Raw genomic sequence first — 25,023 nt, 5'->3', positions numbered from 1 at the left:
CACCATCTATGTGCTGATGACTCCCACACTGACATATCTGGTCTGAGCTCACCAGTTCTGCTTGTATGTCTAACAGGAAACTCTCCTAAATAAGCCCCAAACTGACCGCCTGATCTCCTCTTCACTCCGAGGCTGCTCCTGCTCCGGCCGTCTGCACCCCAGCCATCAGTGACTCCATCCTTCCGTGGGCTCAGACCAAAAATGACGGCATCATTCTTCCTCTTCTTTCACATCCCACATCCAGCTGCCAGAACTCCTGGGGCCTGCTCCTCCAACTTCTGCCCACTTCTCACCGCCTGTGCCCATTACCCAAATCTGAATCAGCACCATCTCCATCTCCATCTTGCAACAGCTTCCTCACTGGTCTCCCTGCCCCTCTTCTGCCTACCCCACTCCCCAGATGGAATACCAAAGTCTATTCTCAACCTGACCATTTGGAGTCTTTAAAAATGTAAGTCAGGTCATGCTACTCCTCCGCTCAAGATCCTGGCTTCCTGTCTCAGAGGAGAAGCTGGAATCCTTACCATGGCCTACAAGGGCCTCTCTGGCCTCCTTGCTGGATCTAATACACAAGCAACTCCTACCTCAGGACCTTTGCACTAGCTGTTCCTCTGCACAGGATGCTCCTCCCTTAGATATCCACACTGCTTGATCACCCACCCTCCTCAGGTTGCTGCTCAAATGTCACCTTCTCAGTGAGGCCTCCCTGGACTCCCTATTTTAGATTCTAACCCATTCCGACCCCATCATTCCCATCCCCCATTCAGCTTTATTTTTTTCTCGATATCATTTATCATTTGACATATTTGTCAAGATTTGTATACACACACACACACGGAAGCTCCACGAGGATGGCAACTTTTATGTTTTATTCACTGCTGCATCCTGATGTCTAGGACAGTGCTTGGCACATGATAGATGTGAAATAAATATCTGTGGACTGGCTTGTGATTCCACATTGATTCACCTGTGTCACCTGCCATCCTGACTGCATGGGAGGAAACCCTGGGCCTCAGGGGATGGGATGGCAAGTCACAGCCTACCACACTTCCCACATGGGACATCCCAGTGCTGGATTACCTGTCAACCTTCCCTGTCAGATGCTGAGCTCCTACAGGGCAGCGGACTGTGGCTCTTATGTCTCAGGCTCCCCACCAACCTGCCGCGGGGCCTGAAAAAACATGAGTGAGTAGCTGCTTGTTGAATTAATGAACTCCAGATAATTCAGGCCAAAGAGGAACCTGAATTAAATGAGAGACTATGAAGCCACAGACGTGGGTTAAGAGACACCTTTTCGTGCTCTGCCCATCCTCTGGCGTTTGCTAAGACAATTACTTCCCTTTATGCATAGTAGTATTTCGTGTTGGGTACAGTAAGTTGAATGCCTAAGTTTATCTGAGGGCACGGAGTTTCTGAATTTCTTCCCACATTCCCTTCCATCATTGTCCACATGTGACCTTTCTCCATTGTGAGTGGAGGGGGCACAGGATCAGTCATCATAAGCCTTGAGTTTTAGTCTTCCCTCCACACTTACCAGCATTCCTTATGACTTTAATCTCTGTGATCCTCAGTTTCTTCATCTGAAGTTAATTCTTTACAATAAGAGAATAACTGGCTAATGAGTTTGGTGAACAAGATTCAGGAATGGCTTATTAAAGGGGATGTATGGTATATGACGAGAAAGAAAACAAGAATCACCAGGACCCACGCTGGGTTCACAGAGAAAAAGCTCTGTCAGATAAGCCTTGCTTCCTTCTTCGACAGGATTATTAGACTGGAAGAAACAAGGTAGATCAAGGGTTTATGAATCTAGCAGGGCATCTGATAAGTTCAAGGGCGTTGACATATGGATTGGATGCAAGAACTACTGAGCTGGGTGCAAGGATCATTGGGTGGCTTGGGGACTGGTTGGATACTATTATTCAGGTTGAAATTTAATGATCAAAGAGAGAGGTCCTGTACTCAAGACCTCAAGATTCTATCCTTGGCAAAGTCCTGTTGAACATTTTTGTCATTTGCTTGAATGAAAACAAAGAGGGCATGTTTACTACCTTTATGGATAGGCTAGAGGACAAAGATATCATGACCAGGGTCAGAATCAGCATCCAAATCAGTCCCACTCATAGACTAGAGGCAATGGGCTGAATCCAAGAATATGAAATGGAAAGAGTAATGTGCTGCCTTTGGCTCCCCAGAGCTACCTGTCCAGGTACAGAATGAGGGAAGCATGGCACAGCAGCTGAAGACTTGAAAAAGTATGAGGTGTTTTGTTGACACGAGTCAACAGTACGATGTCGCTGTGGCAACCACCCCACCCCAGCTTATCCTCTCCTGTAAAGAGCTAACTTTGTCCTAGGTTATATTCACGGGATTGTACCCACAAGTGTGAGGTAGGCATCCACCGTGTTCAATGCTGTGCTGATGGTTTTTAAGGACCACATTTTAAAATGGATGTAAAATGAACAATCCAGAAATGAAATTAAGAAAACAATTTCATTATAGTAGCATAAAAAATAGTAAGATATTTAGGAACCAACTTAACACAAGCAGTTTACAACTCATACTCTGAAAATGACAAAACATTGTTGAAAGAAATTAAAGAAGACCTAAGTCAATGGAAGGACATCCACGTTTATGGATCAGAAGACTTACTATTGTTAACATGGCAATACTTGCCAAAGTGGTCTACAGTTTCAACACAATCTCTATAAAAACCCCAGCTGGATTCTTTGCAAAAATTGACCAGCTGATCTTAAATTCATATGGAAATGCAAGGGATCCAGAATAGCCAAAACAATCTTGAAAAGTAAGAATGAAGTTGGAAGGATCACACTTTGTAATTTCAAAACTTACCACAGAACTTTAATAATCAAGACAGTGTGACACTGGATAAGGAGAGATGGAGAGATCAATGCAACAGACTTGAGAGTTCAGAAATGAACCCTCGGATTTATGATCAATTGATTTTTGACAAGGGTGTTAAGAGAATTTAGTGGAGGAAAGAATAGTCTTTTTAACAAATGGTGCTGGAACAGCTGAATATCATAGAAAACAGCGAAGCCGGACCCCTACCTCACACAGTATACGAAAATGAATTCAAAATGGACGAAAGACCTAAACGTAAGAGCTAAAACTCTAAAACTTTTATCAGAATCAATAAAAGTTAGAAGGACACATAGACATAAATCTTTGCAGGTAATGGTTTCTTAGATATGACACCAAGAGCACAAGCAAAAAGAAAAAAAATAGATAAATTAAACAATTGAAATTTAAAATTTTTGTGCTTCAAAGGACATTATCAAGAAAGTGAAAAGACAACCCATAGAATGGGAGAAAATATTTGCAAATCATATACCTGATAAGGGAGTTGTATCTAGAATATATAAAGAGCTCTTATAAATCAATAATAAAAAGACATAAGCCAATTTAAAAATGGGCAAAGGATCTGAGTAGACATTTCTCCAAAGAAGATATACAAATGGCCAATAAGTGCATGAGAAGATGCTTAACATTATTAGGCATCAGTGAAAAAAGCAAATCAAAACAAAATGAATATCACTTCACAGTCATGAGGAGGACTACGATCAAAGACAAATTATAACAAGTGTTGGTGAGGATGTGGAGAAATCAGAGCCCTCCTACACACAGCACTGGTTGGAAGGTAAAATGGTGCAGTGGCTTGGGAAAACAGCCTGGCAGTTCCTCAAAAGGTTAAACATAAAGTTACCATGTGACCCAGCAATTCCACTCCTAGGCATATACTCAAGGGAAGTGAAAACGTGTCCACACAAAAACTTGTACGTGAATGTTTACATCAGCTTTATTCATAATAGCCCATAAGTGGAAACAACTCAAGTGTCCATCAACTGACTATTGAATAAAGAAAACATGACACATGCGTACAATGGAATATCATCCAGCAGTAAAAAGCAGTGAAGTGCTGATACATGCTACCACACGGATGAACCTTAAAAACACGGTGCTAAATGAAAGGAGCAGTTACAAAAGCCCACAGACTATGACTCCATTTCTATGAAGTGTCCAGAATAGGCAGTTCTATAGTGACGGAAAGCAATCAGTGGTTTCCCAGGGCTGGGGTTTTGGGGGGAAATGGAGAGTGAGCTAATGGGTATAGGAGTTTCCTTTTGGGGTGATGAAAATGCTTTGAAGTTGATTTGGTGATGGCTACACAATTCTGTGATACAATAAAAATTATTGAATTGTACACTTCAAATGGGTGAACTGTATGGTGTGTGAATTACAGCTCAATAAAATTATTATAAAAGGGGGGTATCGAAAACAAACTGGATCTCAGAAAGACGAAAGGCTGTAAAATCTCTTCACAGGAAGACAAACTGAAGAGACTGGGAGTAAAACAGAAGGACTCCGGGGAAGGAGCCAACCGCAGATATTTGAAGGGCTCACACATGGAAAGGGAATCAGATGCCCCGTGCGGCCCCGCAGCAGACCCTGCTCCTCCGTCAGGCCTGCTCCCCCGCCCGCCCCACACCCCCAATATCTCCTACACATCCTTCACTGCTCGTTTCACTGTCACCTCCCAGGGACACTGCCCCCTCATCTCTGCTGTGCACGCTCATAGCCTCCAGCGCACTCCAATTTGTGATGAGATATTTGTCTAATTCTTGGGTTACAGTCTGAGGACCTCACTAAATTACTAGCTCCATGAAGGGACCCTGCCAGCTTCCCTTCACTGCTGTCTCCCTAAAATTTATCACAGGGCCTGGTATATAGGAGGTGCTTAATAAGTGTTGGTTGAATGAATAGACAAACAAAACGTAACTGTCAGAAACTATAAGCAGACAGTCTAAGGAAGAACTTTCTGAGAATCAGAGCTGCCAACAGATGCAATAAGCTGCCTTGAGGGCTACTGTGCCTCCCTTCATTGCAACTGTCCCAGCACGTGGGGGACAGAAGTGTCAGGGAGCAGAGTAAAGCACCAGAGAGATGGTCACGTGGGATTTCTTCCACTTCTGTTTTAAAATCCCATAAATAGTTCATGTACTCTGGAAAAATCCTAAAAGACAGATAACAAAAGTCAATAAATCAAGTCACCCAGACTCTCTCTACCAAGCGACAGCCACAGTTAACAAAGCCTCCCCTTCTGGACGCTGGCTATGGAGCATTTAGGTACGTGGACAAACCTTAGTTAATGTGGGATTATGTGAATCTTCGCACGTCTCATAACCTTTCATCACGGCTCACATTGACCGATGCTTAATCTGTGCCAGGCACTGTGCTGAACACTTCACGTGTGTTTGAGTCTCCTAAAACCCAGAGAGGGGGACGCTTATTATTCACAGTTCACATCACAGACAGGGTCACTGGGATTTAGAGAGATCATGTAACTTTCTCAAGATCATAGCAAATGGCAGAGCCAGATACAGACCCCAATCACCCCACTTCAGACTCCAGCAAAGGTTCCACTGATGTTTGTTGAATGAGTCGCAGAACAAACAAATGAATGAAATACGTGGTCAACTGCCCACACTAGGAAAAACTGAGCTTCTCTTAACTAGCTGGTTGCTTCTTATGTTACAAATGCTCTAAATCTTACGTCACTCATCCCTTCCTGGGTCATTTTATCCTAAGGCTAAACATGGGGTCATTTTAACACCATAAAGAGCATTTCTTTGGCTCCAACTCCCATCAGCTCTTGGAGGAGTCTTCTTCAAGCAGAGCCTCGAATACCTCCTTGGATGGACCTCTCTGCTTTCTCTTGTGGTCCAGGCTTCTGTCATCTGTAAAGCCAGTTGCAGAGCCCACTCTCGGCCACTTCCAGCCACCTGCCACCCACACTCACTGAAGCTGCCTGGCCCCTGCAGCCGCTGCAATGTTGCGGTGTCCACTTCGAAGGGGTGGTGCCACCTCCCGCTGTTCTGCTGGTATAGGCGCCGCCAGTGCTGGTGCCACCGCCACCGCCAGTGCTGGTGCCACTGCCACCGTGCGAGTGCCACCAACACTGCCAGCGCCGGGCTCACCGCCTCTGCTGCCGTTGCCGTCACGTTGCTGGCCCTACTGCCCAAGTCAACACCACAGGGAGCTGGCCCGGCTCCCACCGCGCTCACAGAGCGGGAGGCAAGTGTGGGAACTAGGAGCTTTTGATCGTGCTTTGCTCAAGCCCCAGTCAGTCTGTAGGTAGATGAGGGACAGACTGAGTGACAAGACAGCATGAAGTATTCAGAATTACCCTCTCCTCCAAACGAAGCTTCTCTCTGGACTATCTTGGAACTTCCTGGGAGACGATTGGTCCCTGATGCAAACAGATTCCTGGAAAGCCCAGCTCATATTCCCAAGACATCTCTAAATCCCACAGCGGAGGAGCAGCAGAGGCCAAGCTGGGGGGCCTGCTCCCCACCCCGCTCTCCTCCTCCCACCTCCTTGTAGTTGACCATGCATTTTTGTTCTGCTGTTATGAGGCTGCGAGACACATTTGTGGCTCATCTTTGAAAATTCACAGACCTCATGCTACCCACTTGTGAACTCACCTGCCCCTGGGCTTTGCCCTGTGTCTCTTTCAGTCCTGTTGCCCAGATGCGTCATTCTTATTATTTTATTATATGTATGTCTGAAAGTCCCTTTTGGAATAAGACAGGAAGTTAGAAAAGTGAAAGGAAATAAAATGAAGAGCCGGAATAAGAACTTAGTGTATACATATTTAAAAGGGGAAAGTTCATTTCCAAATTTGGTGTGTTTTATTGGGGATTTTTTCCAAAGATTTCAAAGGAGCAGAAATTTTTGGTCAAATGACTTGGCAGTTCCAGGTAGAAAACAGGGCTCTCTCAAGTACTGAATGTGGATTACAGCAGGACTGAGCACTCCCTGACCTTTGTAGACAGACATTAACCACACTGCTGGGTGTGGCTGATCCTGGGCAAAGCTGGCATTCAGGGCCCCCAGCCCTGCCTGACCGTCCATGGTCTTCAGCCCAGGACTCCTTCCTTAAAGAGCATCCGGGCTCCCAGGCTCCCTGGGTAGGCCGGAACAGACAAACCCACAGGAAGATCTTAACGCTGTACCTCCAGGCTTCCCAGTCAGAGGAGTTGCGTGACCCCAAAGGCAGAACCACCTACACAGTTCACGGGACCTTACACAAAATGAAAACGCAGGACCCCTTGTCCAAGTTATTAAGAATTTCAAGAAGGTGACAGCACAGCATTAAACTGAGTGCCGGGCCCTGTGCGACGGCAGAGGTCAGACGTCCGAGCCGGCCCTGCCCCAAGGCCACTCAAAGGTATAATTTAGAAAATTATTTTTATATATAAGCGCAAATTCCTATTTTTTACGGAAGAACACTTAAAACTTGGCAAATATTTAGAAAATAAAACAGACGACTTCAAAGACATTCCATTCGTGCAGAAGCCCCCGCTGATTCAGCCCTGCAGTTTGGACTAATTTGGTGAAAAAGCATGAGAAACACTGTCTTAACTTTTACCATGTTTCTGTCCACGCCTGCACACCCTGCCAGCATTTCCCATTTTGAGAGAGAAGTTTGGAGGGGTCAATGGCACAGCAAAGCAGGAGAGGCTCAGATCCCAGGGGCCTACGCTGTTCTCAGATGGGTGGAAGGGGTCTAGAAGAGGAGCAAAGGAGCCAAGACGAAGCAAGCAGCAGCCTGGTCAGCGTCAGGAAGAGGTCAACAGGACAGGCGGGGAGGGCTCACCCAGGCCACGGATCTACTTTAGAAAAATCAGTGCGAACCTGACAGTGTGTCAAGTTTTAGAATCTGATTTTACAACAAGGATTTCATGCTCATATAGGTTAAAATAAATGTAACCTGCTCAACGTCAAAAGGGCACTTGGACATAAATGACACATGAACTTTTCCCCCCGTGAGCAATCGCATGAGCAGAGAATCCAAAGGGTAAATGAGAGAGGTTTTGCCCTTGAATTGGCTATGACTGAACCTTCACCCAACTCTCCAGATCTCACGGGTGCCTCTGAGCTCTAGCAAAGCTTTCTGGGTTTGTGCTAAGGCTCTTCTCCACGCGGCGTCATCGGTCAGTTCTGCCCTTTCACATAATGCACGGCACATCACAGGAGGGCGCTGCGGGCGCTGTGGCAGAGGACGAAACCCACGCTCACCATCAACGACAAGCTCAGGCTCAAGAAGACTGACGGAGGGGCTGGCCCCGTGGCCGAGGGGTTAAAGTTCATGCTCTCTGTTTCAGCGGTCCAGGGTTTCGCTGGTTTGGATTGGACCTAGCACCGCTCATCCTGCCACACTGAGGTGGCGTCCCACACAGCACAACCAGAGGGACCCACAACTAGAATATATAGCTAGGTTCTGGGGCTTTGGGGAGAAGAAGAAGAAAAAAAACAAAAAAGAAGATTGGCAACAGATGTTAGCTAAGGGCCAATAGAAAAAAAAGAAGACTGAATGATGAAGAAATACGTTTGGACAAAGTAGACCTTGTCGTCTCTATACCTGAGATAATGCATAGGGAAAAACTCAAAAATGCTCTTCCACCTAGGCATCCTCCTCTTCTAATGACCATCCTGACTTAAACATGACATGACACCCAGGGCGGAATGTTAGAACTTTGAGGTCTGTCTTTCGGAACATCTGGGCCAGGTGCACGCTGTCTCATCCTTGCCACAAGGAAGCTACATTAATGCAGACTGCAAACGCACCCTTCAAAGTCAGAGACCATGTAACGCATGTACATTCCTACAGATGTGACCGATCCTCTGCCCCCCCTTACTCTCTTTATATATGTATATATGCCTGTTAATTTATATACACTATGTATACATATATGCATATACAACTATATATGTATGTATATAAAATATGTGGGTGCACGTATTTATGTGTATGAAATATGCATATTTATAAAGAGAGTGAGAGAGGCAGGGAAAGAGAGAATATATATGTATATGTTCACATAAATATGTAGTGCAGTTCAATTCCATGCAACTTTATTAAATTTAACCACCACGAGGAGTCTCTGTCATGTGCTGGCGCTACGCTAAGCGCTGGAACACAAAACTATCTAACAGTGTCACCAAGCTCCAGGAGCTCGCCATCTCAAGGGGAGACAAGAGTGAAACAAACACCCATCTCAACCAGCATGGCGGCCACTCGCATGGCAGCAGCGTGGTCTGGGGGCTCTAGACTGAGAGTGGCCGTGCGCTTGAGTGGCTCTGGCTGGCTCATGTCCTCCTCCACCACTTTCAAGCTGGGTGACCTTGAACATGCTATTCATGCCTCAGTGTCTCCATCAGGAAAATGAGTATCTACAACAGCACCTTCTCCACAGGGCAGCCAGGATTAAACGGCAGAACAAGCGAAGGTACATACACTTCCTGGCACACAAGAGACGCTCAATAAAAGAGAAGTTTTATTATTACAATTATTATTTTTATTGACAAGAATATGAGGTTCTGTAGGGGACACTGAAAGAGAAAGTTCAGTCTCACCAAAGAATCTTCAGGGGGGAGGTGGCATAAGGAATAGGTATTTGTCAGGAGAACAATAGGGAGAAAAGGCATTCCAAGGATAAAAAAAGAGTTTGTTCAAAGGCCCTGAGGCATAAAACCTCCTGGCATGTCCAGAGAACTGCCAGCCGATCAGCATAGAGTAAGGGTTCAAGGTCAAAGAGAAGCCAAAGCCAGATCTGAAAAGACCACCAAAAAGCCTTAAACAACGGAGAAATGAAATCAGATTTGCCTTTCAGAAAGGTTTAGGTAAAATCCAACTGAAGATAATTTCACCTTTCCAGGGTCATTAGTGTGATGAGTGGTTGTCACGAATACTGCTGGAATATATTAACGCCACAAAACAGAGGGCTTACTGTAATTCACACCTTCTTCCCTCTGTTCACCAGCCTTCAAAAGTGTGTGTTTGTTGGTTTCCATTTTAGTACCCAATTGGCTTATTTTTCCACGCTGATTTAGCTGCTGCAGAAGGTTTTCTTACCGCCAATATCTTACAGAATGACTGAAATACTCATCTGCCTAACTGCAACAAGAGTAAGTGGCCACTTCTTAGCATTCATAAGAGCCAGAAGGCAATCACCCATCCTCAACGTTCGTATGCGGGCAACAGCAATGGCAGCCTTGCGGATCAGGTTGTGGAGACGGGGGTACATTTGGGAGCCTAGATGGGAGTTAGGACCGGAACTAGAAGCCAAATCATACCCCAGGATAAAAGCAGCATGAGTAACACAGAAGGTCACCGAAGAAGAGGAAAAAGAGCACGTGTTCTGGCGGGAGAGGGATGGACAAAAAGGCAAAGAGGACCTTTTAAGGGAATTTAGTGACAATGGAGGTCCCTGGAGGGAAAGTCTGAGACAGGCAACTAAACTGGTTGAGTATGTCTAGATTCATTTGCTCACTCATCATACATGAGGTCAGCCTATGAGTCCATTCTACCGATGCTCTTTGTTCCAATATGTCCTGGGTATTGAGAAAATAACTTGACACCACAGGAACAGCACATGGTCTCCACCAAGGAAGGATTCAGGAAACAGGACCAGAATCCACTGCTATGGGGCACCTGGGTGCCAGGTACTGTCCTAGGTGTGCTTCCATAGGCTGTCTCATTTAGTCTTCATAACACTCCTTTGATAAAATCAACAGAGATGAACAGTCGAGTTTTCTGGCCTCAGTTTTCATTGTCCCACATTAGAGACAACAGAGGCAGCAGTTGGGAAAGGGGCCACTGGGTGAGGAAAGGAAGCCGGAAACTTAAAGTTTCAGACACCCATCGCTATAGTCTCCCTTCTCCTTCCCAGAGCTGTGATCTTTGGGTCTGGTCTTAGATTTTCATAAAACGAACATTTTTTTTTCAGCTAATTTTTCCCTTTTAACTTAACACATTACCCCTAAATGCTCATCTATTAATCCTGACGTGTCTCGTTTAATGGACCTGCTAACATCTCAGTACATGCACACGTGTTTGTGTGGGCTCAAGTGCTGGTATGTTCAATTCAGGCACAAACAGAGGGTGCCGGCACCCCCACGGGATCTGCCAGTGTGTCAAATCCAAATTCTGGACACAGATGTCCCCTCATTGCAGTGGGACTGCCCCTTTGTGTTGTAGCTGCTGCAGCCTGGGGCTCCTCAGCACCAGTGGTATTTTGCTTCTTAAAGTTGTTTTTTAAAAAAAAAAAGAACAGAAAGAAAGTAAAAAAACCAAAACAAAACAAAAAATAAAATAATCATATCAACCTATCATGTGATACTCCAACTTAGCAAGTATTTTATGATCCACTGAGAAATTCAGTGTTGTAGAAATAATTAAAGTAAGCAAGGAAAACAGCAGGATTGGGGCCAGCCCCGTGGGCCGAGTGGTTAAGTTCACACGCTCCACTTCGGCGGCCCAGGGTTTCACCGGTTCGGATCCTGGGTGAGGACATGGCACCGTTCACCAGGCCATGTTGAGGTGGCGTCCCACATGCCACAACTAGAAGGACCCACAACCAAAATATACAACTATGTACTAGAGGGATTTGGGGAGAAAAAAGCCAAAAAAAAAAAAAGAAAGAAAAACAGCAGGATCTCTCTCAATCACTCATTGTTTCTCAGACAATAATTTTTCTCCTGAAAAATCAAATCAAACAATAAATTATTTATTGAGCATCTACTATGTGACAGGTACTCTTATGCCCAATTGAGTATTATAGGATTTCTTTTCATTATTGTCTTTTCCGCTTTAAAATATTTAAAGCATTGATCAGGATGCTTTAGCTGTTTTCTCTGCAAGCCATTTTATTATTATGAATGCCTTCAGAAGTTGAACACTTTGATGGCTATGCAGTTTTCTGCATCTTTTTTGTTTTGTTTTGTTTTCTTCCTACTATTGTTTTCCACCTAAAACTTTCCTTTTCTTTTCTGACTCTCCAATTTTTAGGGAGAAAAATCTAGCATCTGGAGGCTGAGACCATTTGAAATGTCTGGGCCGAGGATTGCTAATGACCTCCCAGAGATTAACCCAAATTGCTGATTTAGCAAAGCCCATTCTTGACCTTGACACAAGACAAGACAGGCAAAGGGGAAGGACTTGGGGGGAGCAGTGAAAGAAAAAGGCTCATAGAAGCGCTCAGATCTCACCAGGCCCCCTCCCCCATTCAGCAAACACCTGGCTGAGTTGGAAAACATGACCGGTCCAACCTTCCTATTGGCACCAATTGAAGCTGTCAGCTCTCGGCTTGTCACCAGTTGCACTGGGAGGCCCCGGGCAGCCACAAGAGCCCTAATTAGGCAGAAATGACACTTCTACAACTGACCTGCCAGGACCTTTGGCAAACCATTTAACATCATTAGTTAACATTTTTTAAAAGTGTGAATGTAAATGAACAGCCAGTGGCTTTCAATGGAGTTTGTCGGTGGCATCTCCCCCCTCCCGGCTCACTCTTTCTCTTTTTACATGAATAGTCCGCTTGTTTTCTCCAGAATTGGAGGGAGGCACTAGGGAAGAAGGAAGAGGACCAGTCTTCTGAGAGGAGAGACATGTTAAAGCATAAACAGGCTCAGAGGAGCGGAGAGACCATCTCTTCCTGCCTTAGTACGGGTCCAACAGATACAAGTGCCCAGGGCCGGCAGAGTGGGGAACGAGCGTGTGCCCAGCAGGCTAGACCGGGTCCCGCTCGGTGCTTGTGAGTGTGGACAGTGACCATTCGGGCTTTGGGTATGTGGGAAACGATTTCATTTCCTGACTCAAGGGTGCCTCTCAAATACTCCTTCTCTTGCACCTCTTACCACTTGTTGGCATTTTGAACAAGCAGACGTTCTGCAGCGGGTCAGCAAGTATCTTACGTGTGCGTAAATCTAAAGGTACCTAGTCTCTCTCTAAAGGAAGGAAGTTCTAGGGGTAAGTACTTCAGGCACTGGTTTGATACTTACACAAATTAGTTCATTTCCTACCTGTGGCGGTTACTTCCCACCTCGAATCACACTTCATCTTGTTCTTTGCTGTACACCCACAGAATCCATACACGCCAACACTCTCCATCTGCAGGAGAGGGGAAAAGAGTTTCACTGGGAAAAGCTCATTTTGTCCGTTTCCACGCTGCTCTCAAATCGCGCGCCCGTGCCAGCTCACGGTTTGGGAGGAAGGGAAGCAGAGGTTCAGGTGGGCGACAGAGGGACCGGGTTCCTGGCGGCCTTTGCACTTACCACCTACTCGTTGTGTGGCCCTGGGCAAGGTGCTTTGCCCTGACTCTCAGATGTTTTCATCTGTAAGACAGAGATAATGCCTTACTACTTCAAGAGAGGAAAAAAATAGATGGAGATATCATGAGAACTGGAAAGTGCTGCTACAGGTAAGGAGTTACGGCCCAATAAGAGCGGCCAAAATTGAGGAGCTATGCCAGGTTCTCATCCATCCTCTATCTTGGACAGACGAAATTGGGAATCTGCCCTCTTGCTTCCCAAGGCACGCTGGACAAAGCCACTACACCACCAGCACACTCTGGCACACGCCCCACCCCGCCTCCATGCCTGCTTATTCTCAAAAGAGCTGTAAGTACTACAAAGAAAAGTGCATGGGTACAAAACAAATTCCTAAAACCCATGGTTATAGCAGCTATTTAGCCTCTCTGCTGGATCCTAAACGGTAGCGAGGCGAGGCACGTCTTGTCCATCTCCAGATTTCCGGAAGCCCTGAGAACAGTGGTGGGTACACAGTAGATGCACAATAAATGTTTAGTGCATTGAAATGCAATGCAGCTTCCAGACCTGTGCTTATAGCGGCTGGAATGTGCGCTTTAGGAAGGCAGCACAGATCCTGAGTTTGGAGAGCTTTACTGGTCCCTGAATTAAAGATGAGTTAAATCAAGCAGGCGGCGTGTGGCGGAGAATGCCTCTAAGTAGTCATGAGAGAGAAGCAAAGAAAACAATCTTAGTTTGGGGCAGAAAGAGAGGAAAAATACTAGAAAACCGTCCTTAATAACAGTAAATGGGAAAGGGAGAGAGCAGCTCATCGTGATGGAGCATTTAGTGCTTTTAAGCTAAATACCTCAGCATATTAAGCAAATAGAGAAAAGCCAGCTAGAAGACGTCAGCAAATTGAACCGAACAGTGCTCAGAAAGCCGATAGGAGGTGTCTGGTTTTGACCCCTTTTCCCATCACATGCCCGGTCCGCGCCTGGTTGTTTAGCGTTGCTTCTCCTCTCCAGCTGTGGAGCTTATTGAAAAGCTCTTGCTCCCTGCCTGGTTTTGGCACATTTTCTGCAGGTGCCTCCTACTGCGGCCACAATGGGCTGCTAGGGAGGTTCAGACCTGTCAACAGCTACAGGGGAGGGGGTGGCGGTGGTGGAGGGAGCACAGCCATTGTCTTAAAGGGCCAGTGACATTGTGCGCCGCCGCGAAGCCTGCAGCACTGGCACCTGCTAATGAGATGAATCCTTTCTGCCCCTCTCCCTTTCTCTCTTTAATGATTTAACTTGATCGCTTTGGTTCCTTTCTGGAAGGGGAATTGCTCCATTGATCATATAAAGTAATTGCCTGTAAAACATTGCTCTGCAACAACTACTACTTCTCTGGCTGAAAATGTCACAGCAATTGAAAAGCTCTTAGCCCAGTTCAAGAAGGAGGTTGCTCAAGAGAACAGTCTTTGCATATGTCCCCAAGTACTTGCGGGTTCCGAGAGTTACAAGTTTTTGGTGTGCCCAATGGATTTTTAAGACAGAGAATTTCCCTTCCTCCAGCACAGTATGATTTTGTGTGTGATTGTGGAAAACTAACCAAACTAAGCTAAAAACTCCCTCAACCCTAAACATAGATTTATTCGTTCAGGGAAAGAAATTATTTTCTTAATCCCCTGTGCCATTTGTTTCTCAGAAGCCTGATTTCGGAGGGACACGCACACGGGTCAAGTGTGATTTCGAGAGCATCTTCGTTCTCATCACATAAGAAGACAGTATCTTTGTCTAGGAGGTAGCAGGAGCCTGGGTTTTGCACACAGGAATTGACGCTCTAATTGTTTTAGATTTGCTGATTTTTTCAGACCTGTCACTTGGCGGCAGCAGTGACACACTGTGGGAATGGGGACCACACACTTAAGGAGTTTTTACAAATACTTTATTAGTCATTGCCATGCCAATGTGAGGGAGTAATTCACCTGGGGAAAAATCACTCTGTCGTAGGCATGAACCTGACAGAGAAATAAACAGCCGTTAGCGATGGTTTCATTTTCCTCTGACAAGCCTGAGTTTGTATCTGAATAAGAGCGAGAGACTTTTTTCAATTTAATTGGTGGGAAGCGCCACTTGCTAAATGAGATGCTGCCACGTTACTAATTCGGGAACAAAGCTTCAGGTGAATCACCTTCCAACCCGGTGAGCCATGAATATTTTCTGTAGCTGATGAAGTAAGGGCAGTGGACGTACTTATTATTGTACTTTTTAAAAAAGGCAAAACATCTGCCTGCTTACTTGACAAACAAGAGTATAGAAAACTCAAATATAAAAAGGCCATTTAAAATTATAAATCTGAAGAAAACTATAGAAAGTTTTACACCTAAACCCTCTGAAATGTCACGGTACAAGTTCCATAATGGTAAATAGGTGCAGCACTTTTTTTCTTGGAATTCTGAATTTTAGATTTTTAAATTTTGTAATATTGTCAGAATAGAAAGGATATTCAGTTAAGACAATTACACATATTACACTAAAATAGACAATATATAATAAAAGATATTGTTCCTTTATCTACCCAGATAGTGAAGAGAATTTTTAAAATTCTTTAAATTTAAACCCGTTAAATAAACTGATTCCTGGATACGAAGAATTACGTTGACAGCCTTTCACCAACAACTGGAGTTTTTTTCTATTTGCTTATAATGCAAGGTTGCTTTTTTTTTTTTTTGGTCTGTAAAATGAGGGTATGGAATTAATTGACCCCAGAAGTTCTGCCTGGCTCTATGATTTCCTTATCCATAAGAAATGATTCCTATAGTGGCAGATGGAGAGATAAGCAGTAAATAACGACCACATGGTTATTTCTAGCAGCTTTGCCTATTAAACAGGTGGTCAGTAAAAGTAGGTTTAGTTAAGGCCCTGCAGCCAAGACTAGGAGAGCTTGGACCATTAAGGCTGGAATCCCAGACCCCCTCGCCCAGGAAGCAGGAACGAACAGGGAAGGTGGCATTTGTGGGGGGGTGAGGTGCAGGAAGGGGGCCGGCCTGCTGCTGGCGCTCAGGCCGAGAGTCCTCTGCATGAACTCCCTGAGTGAGAGCGTGAGTGGACACTGTTAACACCGTTTCACTGTATTTCTGGAGCGGGGAACAAGAACATTTGAAGAGGAGAAAAATATGTCAAACAAGCACATCGTCAGTGGAATGAATATCAATTCTGACAGCAGCCACAGGACTGGTTTCACTTTTGCATCCTCCTCTTTTGTTTATTTGCACATAATGCAAGAGGTCTGAATAAAATTCCAAAGTTCAGAGACAACAAAATGGGGCGTCACGTCTTATTCCTCACGTGGATCTTCTAAGTACATTTTAAACCACCTGACTTCACAGGTATAAATTAACCTTGGGTTACCTGCGTTTGAACTTTGTACGAAATAGGGTTTGTCAAGATGTTGGGCATGCGCTTAAAAATAAACGAATGCATTTAAAAATGCTGCATCATTGCTCACCTAGTGATGAAATGTACACAGAGTGATGAAAATTGTACCCTGGGCGAATAAGTGACTGTTCTGAAGGGTAAGCGCTAACATTCTTCATAATCAGATTTGTAAATTTACTTAAAGCAGTGGAGAGCCACAGACATTTCAGCCTGAGCCTTTTATTTACTTACTCAGTATTTACATTTGGTACCGCCATGTATCTCATCCATTAAAAGTTAACACACAGAAATGTTAAGATCCTTTATACTTTAATAAAAAGTTAACATCAGGCTGATGGGTGACAGTACCTGTTGAAATGTATGTATGTGTGTGTGTATATATATATATATATACACATATATAAGGTATGCTTATACATATATAAGTTGTGCTTACTTTCCAGTTAAAAAATGACCTCAATTTGAAATTTGCTTTATAGCTCCTGAATCAATATAGAACCAGTGGCTAAGGGAAGAAAAAGGTCTTGCTGTTTCATCCCTCGGCAGAATGCATGGGATGGTTCTAAACGAACATGTCAGCTGCAGCTTTTATGACTTAAGTTAGATATTATGGAAGCTACGCAAGCACAGATTCACTCTCCTCCCCCATGAAGAGCTCCATCTACTTTTTTTGTTCCCTACAATTTTCTTAGAACTCCTTGCTGCAAAATTTCCTTTCTTTCAAAAGTTAGAAAGCACTAAGAAGCCAAAGGAGTGTTCCCACACTGTTTCTCTCCAGGGTTGTTTGGTACAGGATCACTGTCCTTTCCTCCAATCACATCCTTGCAGAGTTAGAGCTTATTTTAAAATATCCAACTGAAACAGATGCGCTCAGTAATCAACACAAACATGGCTGATCCAACGGACGAGTCGTAGACGCCTACCATTAAAAACCCTAAAATTTTACCTACACATTTTGTCAAAAATGGATGAGCCAGGATGATATGAGGTATACAGTGCTAAAGTCTAAATGTGGGGAGCAAGTTGAATCTCATAGACGTGATCGTGTTGGCTGATCCTGAGGCGGCCGCTGAGCCGTAACCCCAGAGGGTCCTGGGTGTGTGTGACATTCTCTGAACCGCCAGCCAGGGTCTAGTTCTGGGCAAAGTAGAATAATGCTTTTTTTGTAGCATTAGGGCTTGAAAAAGAGTGTGAAAAGTTCAAGGCATGCCCCTAGTGAGCTAGAGTCAAACCCAGACATCATACATGGGGGAAGGTAAAAACGGTTATTTTTAGTTAAAAAAAAAAAAAAACCCACAAATACATGGTGGTTTCTTTTGTTTTCATATAGCAAACAACATGGAGATTGAGTTTATTGCAAATATAAATTAAGAGAGATTTTATAATTTTGAATTCTTCATTTTGATTGCATTTTCTGCTTTTGCAAATTGATAACTATTTCAAAAAAAGACAACTAATTTTCCAATAATAGGTTTATGAGAAATATACAGAAAAAATTATTAATTGAACAGATAATATTTTTCTTGCCATGGTCTTAGTTAAGAATTCAAAATGGCTGTATTTTCAGTAAAGTCATAAATGATGATACATAGGACAATATTCATTCCAAAGCTTCTAAATTTTACTTATTTCAAATACCATACTTTAAAGTAAATGTTTTTGTTCTTACTCTACAAAATACAGGCTTTGATTTTGTATTCTTAAAATCAGCACAGGAACTTAATTTTTCCTTTATATCCTGCCAGCCTGGCTATAAAGAAAAGAAAGCATTTTCGAATAGGCAACCAAAGTTCAGGTCAGATCTGCAAGTTAATAAAAATTCCAACAAGTGTTGGCATGGAATAACTTTACATCAAAAAGAAATTCGGTACTAGTTCTCTCAAACAGGAGCCCTCCGTTTAGAATTTTAGAGGTAGAACAATTCTCTAAGGGACGGACGTCCGAGGGTAACTGACACGGCCCTTCTCTATGAAATCCCCTGCCTCGTGAGTTCGCTTCACAATCTTCTCTATCTCCAAATTCCCGCAAAGGTTATAAGACTAGAGGGCAAATATTTGGCCATGAACTTTGGGAAAGATGGTTACCTAGAATAGCTCAGGAATATTTTAAATCACTCCGTTGTTCATAAATCCACTCGAATTTGTACAGCAGTCTAACAGCAGCTGTTGAACAAGTGTGGCTCCTTCGGGGGTTCTTCCCAGTTTTGCCAACAAGGGCAGAGCCGGAGAGCGGACCCTGGATCACTCACGGTGCTCCCTTTGGCCGTATGTCTATGCACATGAAAAGAAAGGGAGATCACGGCACCCAGATACTTCTGTCACCAAGCTCACTTTTGCCTCAATAGTTTATTTCAAGTAAAAGTAGCTTCCCACAAAGTTATCCTACTACACATCAACTCTTTATTTCTGTCTGAGTGCTACTGTATTATGTTCTCTTGCACTTTCCTTTTCCTTCCTATCCTAAACTATAACACTCAAAATATCGTTATGCTGACTGTAGCCCACGCTGAAGACAGGCATCATTAATAACATTAAAGGTATTTCCACTTTAGAAATAATATTTTAGTCTTTCATCCTTACTATGTCTCTCCTTCAAGTATTAATGGAAACATTATTTTTCTGAGAAACTGATTCTGACCATGACTTTTATTTCTATAATAATCACCTAAGGTGTTGCATGCACAATCACAAAATATAATAATTGTATCATTTAATTAAAAATAGGATTCATGATCCCTCGCCAACATACAATTCCATGAATTTTTTAAAATTATACAGAAATTTAATCTAACACATTAGATTGGCATTAGAGATTCATTCACAAGTGTCCCCTTAAATAATTTGGGAAGTAGGCATGGCTCAATGATAATTTCTATATGACTGTCATATATAAAAGAGATGCAGTTAAATCAACATGGAGAAATTTGCCTAAAATGATTTTATTTGCTAAAAACTCCTGGAAATTTACTCTCCAAAATCACAATTCTTCAAGAAATAATTCTCATCATCTCATCTAGTAGTCTGCGACTAGAATTTTTTTAAAAATATTCAAAGAACTAAAATCCTCAAACTTCTTAAACAGGACCAAAAGAGGCAAATCAAGGAAGAAAAAAAAGAAAACAGTAACAACAACAACAAAAAACAATCCTACACTTTGCCAGTAACAAATGTAAAGAGTCAAGTCCTAAATTATTGCCAACTGAATTTTTGAAACTCCCCATGCAATTTTCTGAAGGTTTAACATTACCGTAAGCTTCATGACCAGGCCTGCAGAAATCATCAGTTATAAAGGCATAGACAGGCTTTTGATTTTGCTAATAAGAAATAGATAATTCCTCTTAAGCAGATTAACTTAAAGTACATTTTCAGGGAACTAGAATCCCCTTCAATCAGGTTCTTAAGTTTAATTACAAAAGTCAAACAATTTATTAGCTCTCATTCAAGCATAACAGCCAAACAGGCAGACACAGGACTCTCGGGGGCCAGGAAACAAACCAAACCAATATTTGCACCAGGAACAGAGAAAAGACTTTTAGCCCTAACTTGATAAAACATCTAACCGGTCCTCTTCACTGCGAGTCTTCCTCGCTTTCTTCTTTGCTGCCCCCTATGTAGAAAATATGTCTAATATTTTCCTTATTCACCATAAACGCAATTACTATTTTTATTTTGCTACTTTTATATTAAGAAAAGAAGTATAAAATGGAAAACCTGGCCTTTGCAGGATATTTTATATGTATTCATCTTGCTTTGTTAGCCCCGTAATTATGCGACAAAAATACTCTTAAGTTGTATCTACTTCTATAAAGTTAAAAAAGTATCTATTTAAAAATGGCAAAATAGCTGGCTTAAAGAATTTCTTTTGCCTGATTTTTTTCCTTTTCTCTTTACTGTCTGAACTCACCGGATAATTGCCCTACTTCCAGTTGCATTCTGCCTATAGAGAAATTCTCTGTCTATACCCTGAAAAATACCAATTAAACTGCCAGCAGCAGCATCTCCAACAGTATCTTTTGGTCTTGAGTGTCAAAGCCCTTTGAACAAATGACCGGAAGGCTAAATCTAAAACAGCCTTTGACAGGATGCCAACTTTGAACACTCACTTTATGACTGTGGCTCCAGCTTTCTGCTTTCTTTGGAAAGCAAGAGAGAAATAGCACATCAACTTTCTAATTCTGCACAAACAGTAAGGTTAAAATAAAAGTGATGGATTATCAGGAGTTTTGATTACCTCAAAAGGTCACTAATATAGTTTTAAAGGGGGGGCGGTTCCCCTGTCATTTAACTCAGTCCCATCTGAATTCTTGTACAAAGCTAAAATAAAAGTTTTCAGACAAATACTGCAAAAGTGTTAAAAATGCTACATTTTCCTTTTCCTTAATTTCTTTGGTAATAATGACATCATTCACTATGTGTTGCGTGTGGTGGGAAGAAGTTCACAAGGATTTTTCAATTTAATCTCAGAGCAATCCTATGAAACTGAAAATATCAGTCGCTGAGGAAATGGGCTCAGAGAAGTTAAGTAACTTATACAAGGTCACACAGCTGTGAACTGGAAGAACCAGGACTTGAACCCATGGGGTCTGATTCCAGGACTGAACTCTTCTAGGTCTTCTTGGCTGCATCTATTATCAAACCATTCCTGGGTGAAGACTTAGCCATTCTCTTTCTAACATGATCCATGAAGAAATCTTTTAGAGCAGTGGTTCTTAACTTTGGCTACACGTTAACATCACATATAGATGTTATCATATATGCTTGGGCCCCACCCCTGGAGATCTAGATTTACTAGGTCTGGGGTAGGGCCCAGGCATCAGTGTTTTTCACTATAGCAGTGAATAAAATAGATAATCCTTCTCTCGGTGGTGTTTAAATTCTAATGGTGCTTAGATTCTTCTAGAATCTAGTAAAATCCCTGGGTGATTATAATGTGCATCCCAGACTGAGAACCAGCGATCGAGAGATCACTGCCACTTACCCAGCCTCCTTTCTCCAAGCCCTCAATGTGAGCAATTCAACTGGCTTCTCCAGAGAGGAGGGGCAAGGGTCAAGCAAGAGCTGACTAAGAGAGTTCTAGATTTGAGAGGCAGTGGAGCACAGCGGGAAGGGTGTGGGCATTGGAGTCAGTGGGACCTGGGTTCAAATTCCATCTCCACTGTTAACTGTGCAACCTTGGGCCACTCACTCACCTGTGGTGGTTGTTTTGCAGATTCAAAGGGACGACAAAAGGAAAGCTCCCGGCACATAAAAGTGCTCCATCAATGGCCGTTGCTGCTGTGGTTTTTATTGTTGTTACTACTACAGGGGTAATGACTACTGCTGGGAGGCATTAGTAATGAAAAAAATCAAATTACAAAAACATTGTTTTATTAGTTAAATCATTTCTACTTTTATTACTTAGCATTTAATTTACAGCTATTTACATTGCAATTAGCTTGGCAATCATATTTCTCATTCATGACCACTGGGGAGGACGGGTAACATTATTACTCCCATTTTCTAGATGAGGAAAAGGCAACATTTCCATCTAGTCTGTCTCCAGTTTCTATGATTCTATGATTAAAGGCACCTGCAATCATGTTCATTAGTTCCCTATGAAAAATGATATTCAACACAGATGGCAAATGCAGGAAAGAAGAATTAACAAGCACTTGATAGCAATCCCAAAATAACATCTAAATAATCACTTCTGAACATTCAAGTCATGGCAAACAAGTTCCAATTTAGACAAAGGTGGTGGAAAGGATTAAGGAGAAATGAACAAACACACTTTTCTTTATCCTCCTTCATTTAGGAAATGTCTGACATAGCTTAGAAATTGTTTTTGAAATGCAGACTGCAGAATGGTTAATTTCTTCCATGAAGGGTCTTCATAGGAATAGACTAATAAGTCCTGATTTTTATCTCAGATCAGAGCTACAAAGAAGAGATGGAAGATGGAGAGACCACTTCAGTGGTTTGCAATCAAGGTCCCTGAGAAGCCTGAGGACTATGGGCAAGAAGCCCAATTCTAAACGTTCACCAAACACACCCCTGACACTGAAGAACGGCTTGCCCATAAATGTATTCTTTGTCATATGTACAGAGTTTCCATGAATGAAATACAAATACCTCCAGACCTACTGGGGAAGTCACAGTCACTATACGGAATCACTATTACACGGTGGGGGGGGGGGGGGGGTCTCACTTGTTAAAAAAGAGTCTTCATACTCAAAAAAGTTTAGGAAACACGGATCTAGCCCAGCGGCTGGTTTTATTGATGAGGTCCCAGAAGACCATGGGGACAGCGGGGCCCCAGTCTAGGTTTTCTGATTCCCACAGGGTCCTTGTCCCATACCATACATCCCTTCTGATGCGGGCCCCCGATCCACGAGAAGTTAACAGTCATGGCTGTGTCCTCTATCAAGCATCTCTTCTCCTTCTAAAGGAGAATATAGTCCTACCCTCTCCCCCTGGATATGTTCCAGAACTTTCTATATCTCCTGCCCCTTTCCTTCTTTTTCTTTCCCTCCCCTCCTCAACTCCCCAGTTTATACCTTTAGGGTTAGCAGCACTCAATCCCTTTTGAGCTCTGATGCTCTCTCTCTAAGTGCCCTGGGACATTTAGTCTCAATACGAAATGGAAATATAGTCACCAAAGTACTAAAACGAGGAATGTGCTGAGTATGTATAAAATATGCAGATGCATGAATCTATTTTGCTGCTAGAACCCCAGTACTTCTACTATCTGTGGAAAATACTAAAATTGGAATATTCATAAATAATCATTTTATTTACTCTGGATCTGTCAACACCAATAGGCTATTAAACCCCTAGCATACCAACTTTTCAAAATGATTCACATCTATTACTTCAGTTTTATTGTCCAATGGCTGACTAGGATGTAAGTGCTACCGGAGTGTCATTAGAACTTAAGTGCCACAAAGAGAAGAAACGCTGTCTATTCCATTCACTGCTTTTTCCCCAGCGCCTAGAATGGTGCCTTGCACATGGCAGGCATTCAATAAACATTTGCTGATTTACTGAATGGCGGAAGTAAACGGGGATGGTGGGTTTATTTATTTACTTATTTAGCCTACATGTAATTGTATTTTCATTTGAGAAGGCAGAGTGATCCACAAGAGAAGAACTGAGTCCTAATAATCTCTTTGCATCTTCAATCCTCCTGTAACATTTGACTTAACATCCTTCCCTCAAATATTTTTAATGTGATTCTTCAAAGTTATACAAGTAACACATTCATTTTACGAAAGTCAGATACTACCGGTATAGGAAAAGAAGAAAATAAAAGTTCCCCATGATCCCAAGACCCAAGGATGACCTAGTTAACATGCTAATGTATATCCTTTCAGCTTTATTCTATGCATATGGACACACACAAACACACACATCTGACAGAGTCCCAAAACTCTCTGCCCTAGACTCTGTATTGTTTTTTCTCTAAGCCCTTTTTGTCTGTCTCCTGCTATACAGCTCCTTATTCTCCTCCCACATCCTAAATATATTCCTTCCCCAGGAGTTTTTTCCCTTTTCCCTCCAGAGGATTCACGTACTTGTACTCAACTTTAAATTCTCTGTGGAAGTCTTCTATCTGTATCTTCAGTCTCTCTCTCCTCTGGGTACCACTGCCCCTCAAGCTCTACATGTCCAAAACCAAACTCCTCACGTTCCCTCCATCAAACAAGATTATTCTCTCGTTTATCCTATTTCTGTCAACTATAACAGAATTCTACAAGTTACCTTCAATGGAGTCATCTTTGGTTCCCCAAACCCATATCCAATCCCTCAAAATGATTTTCATCCTTCCTTCCTATTATCTCTCTCACCCTTTTCTTCCCATCGCTACCATTATTGTTTAGGCCCTTACACCTATATTATTTTCTCACAGGGTCTCCTGATTTTTGTATAACCAAACACCCATCCAGCCTACCCACTGCCACCAGTCAACTTCCTGAAACACCACTTCCATCTTGCCTAGCCTACATTCAGAAGCTTGGGGGTGCTTCCCTCTTACAGAATGGTATTCCAGTTCTTTCACAATCTCACCTCAGACTACTTTTCATCCGTATTTCTCAATACTCCTGAAAATAAACCTTTGCTCCAGCCAGACTGGTGTACTCCTTAGTCACCCAACTCCAAAACATTTGATTGTGAGTTATGTATTTATTAATCCTTTATTATGTATAAGATCTATTCATTCATCAACAAATATTTACTGAGCATCTATTCTGTCAGGTAATGTACTGATGCTGAGGACTCAATGGGGAACAGGAGAGACCAAGTCCCCGCCTTCATGGAATTCAGAGGCCAACGGGTTCTAGAGGAGAGACTCTCAGACATGGTGGCCCCAGCCCAGGATGCTGCCAATCTTCCACCAAAATGTCAAATGAGTCAAGACATCCCTGAGGACTGAACTTTGTGCCCCAGGCTGCAAGTGGGAAAGAGCTTCAGAAGAAAGGAAGGGCTGAGTGCGGAGAGCTGGAGTG

General features: G+C 42.9%; 1 protein-coding gene and 1 long non-coding RNA gene across 3 annotated transcripts in view; both read right to left on the bottom strand.

Moving 5' to 3' along the window:
• HSPA12A (heat shock protein family A (Hsp70) member 12A) overlaps nucleotides 1-25,023 on the bottom strand; it is a 168,721-nt gene that overhangs the window by 141,964 nt on the left and 1,734 nt on the right. The window contains exon 2 of one of the 2 annotated variants that reach the window (XM_023638724.2): nucleotides 12,889-12,976. The exons of the other annotated variant lie outside the window; for it this stretch is intronic. Coding sequence (XP_023494492.1) covers nucleotides 12,889-12,976 — 88 coding nt within the window. The remainder of the gene's footprint in view (nucleotides 1-12,888; nucleotides 12,977-25,023) is intronic. 2 annotated transcript variants of the gene reach the window in all.
• On the bottom strand, nucleotides 3,796-5,291 carry LOC138923191 (uncharacterized). The gene is made up of 2 exons (XR_011436466.1): nucleotides 5,163-5,291; nucleotides 3,796-5,035 (listed from the first exon to the last, which is right to left on the bottom strand). It is a non-coding gene; the product is annotated as an uncharacterized lncRNA (long non-coding RNA).

The sequence above is a fragment of the Equus caballus genome, chromosome 1 (assembly GCF_041296265.1).
Source record: "Equus caballus isolate H_3958 breed thoroughbred chromosome 1, TB-T2T, whole genome shotgun sequence".
NCBI lineage: Eukaryota > Metazoa > Chordata > Mammalia > Perissodactyla > Equidae > Equus > Equus caballus.
Note: the sequence above shows the minus strand (reverse complement) of the source record. Positions and strands in the feature narration are given on the sequence as shown.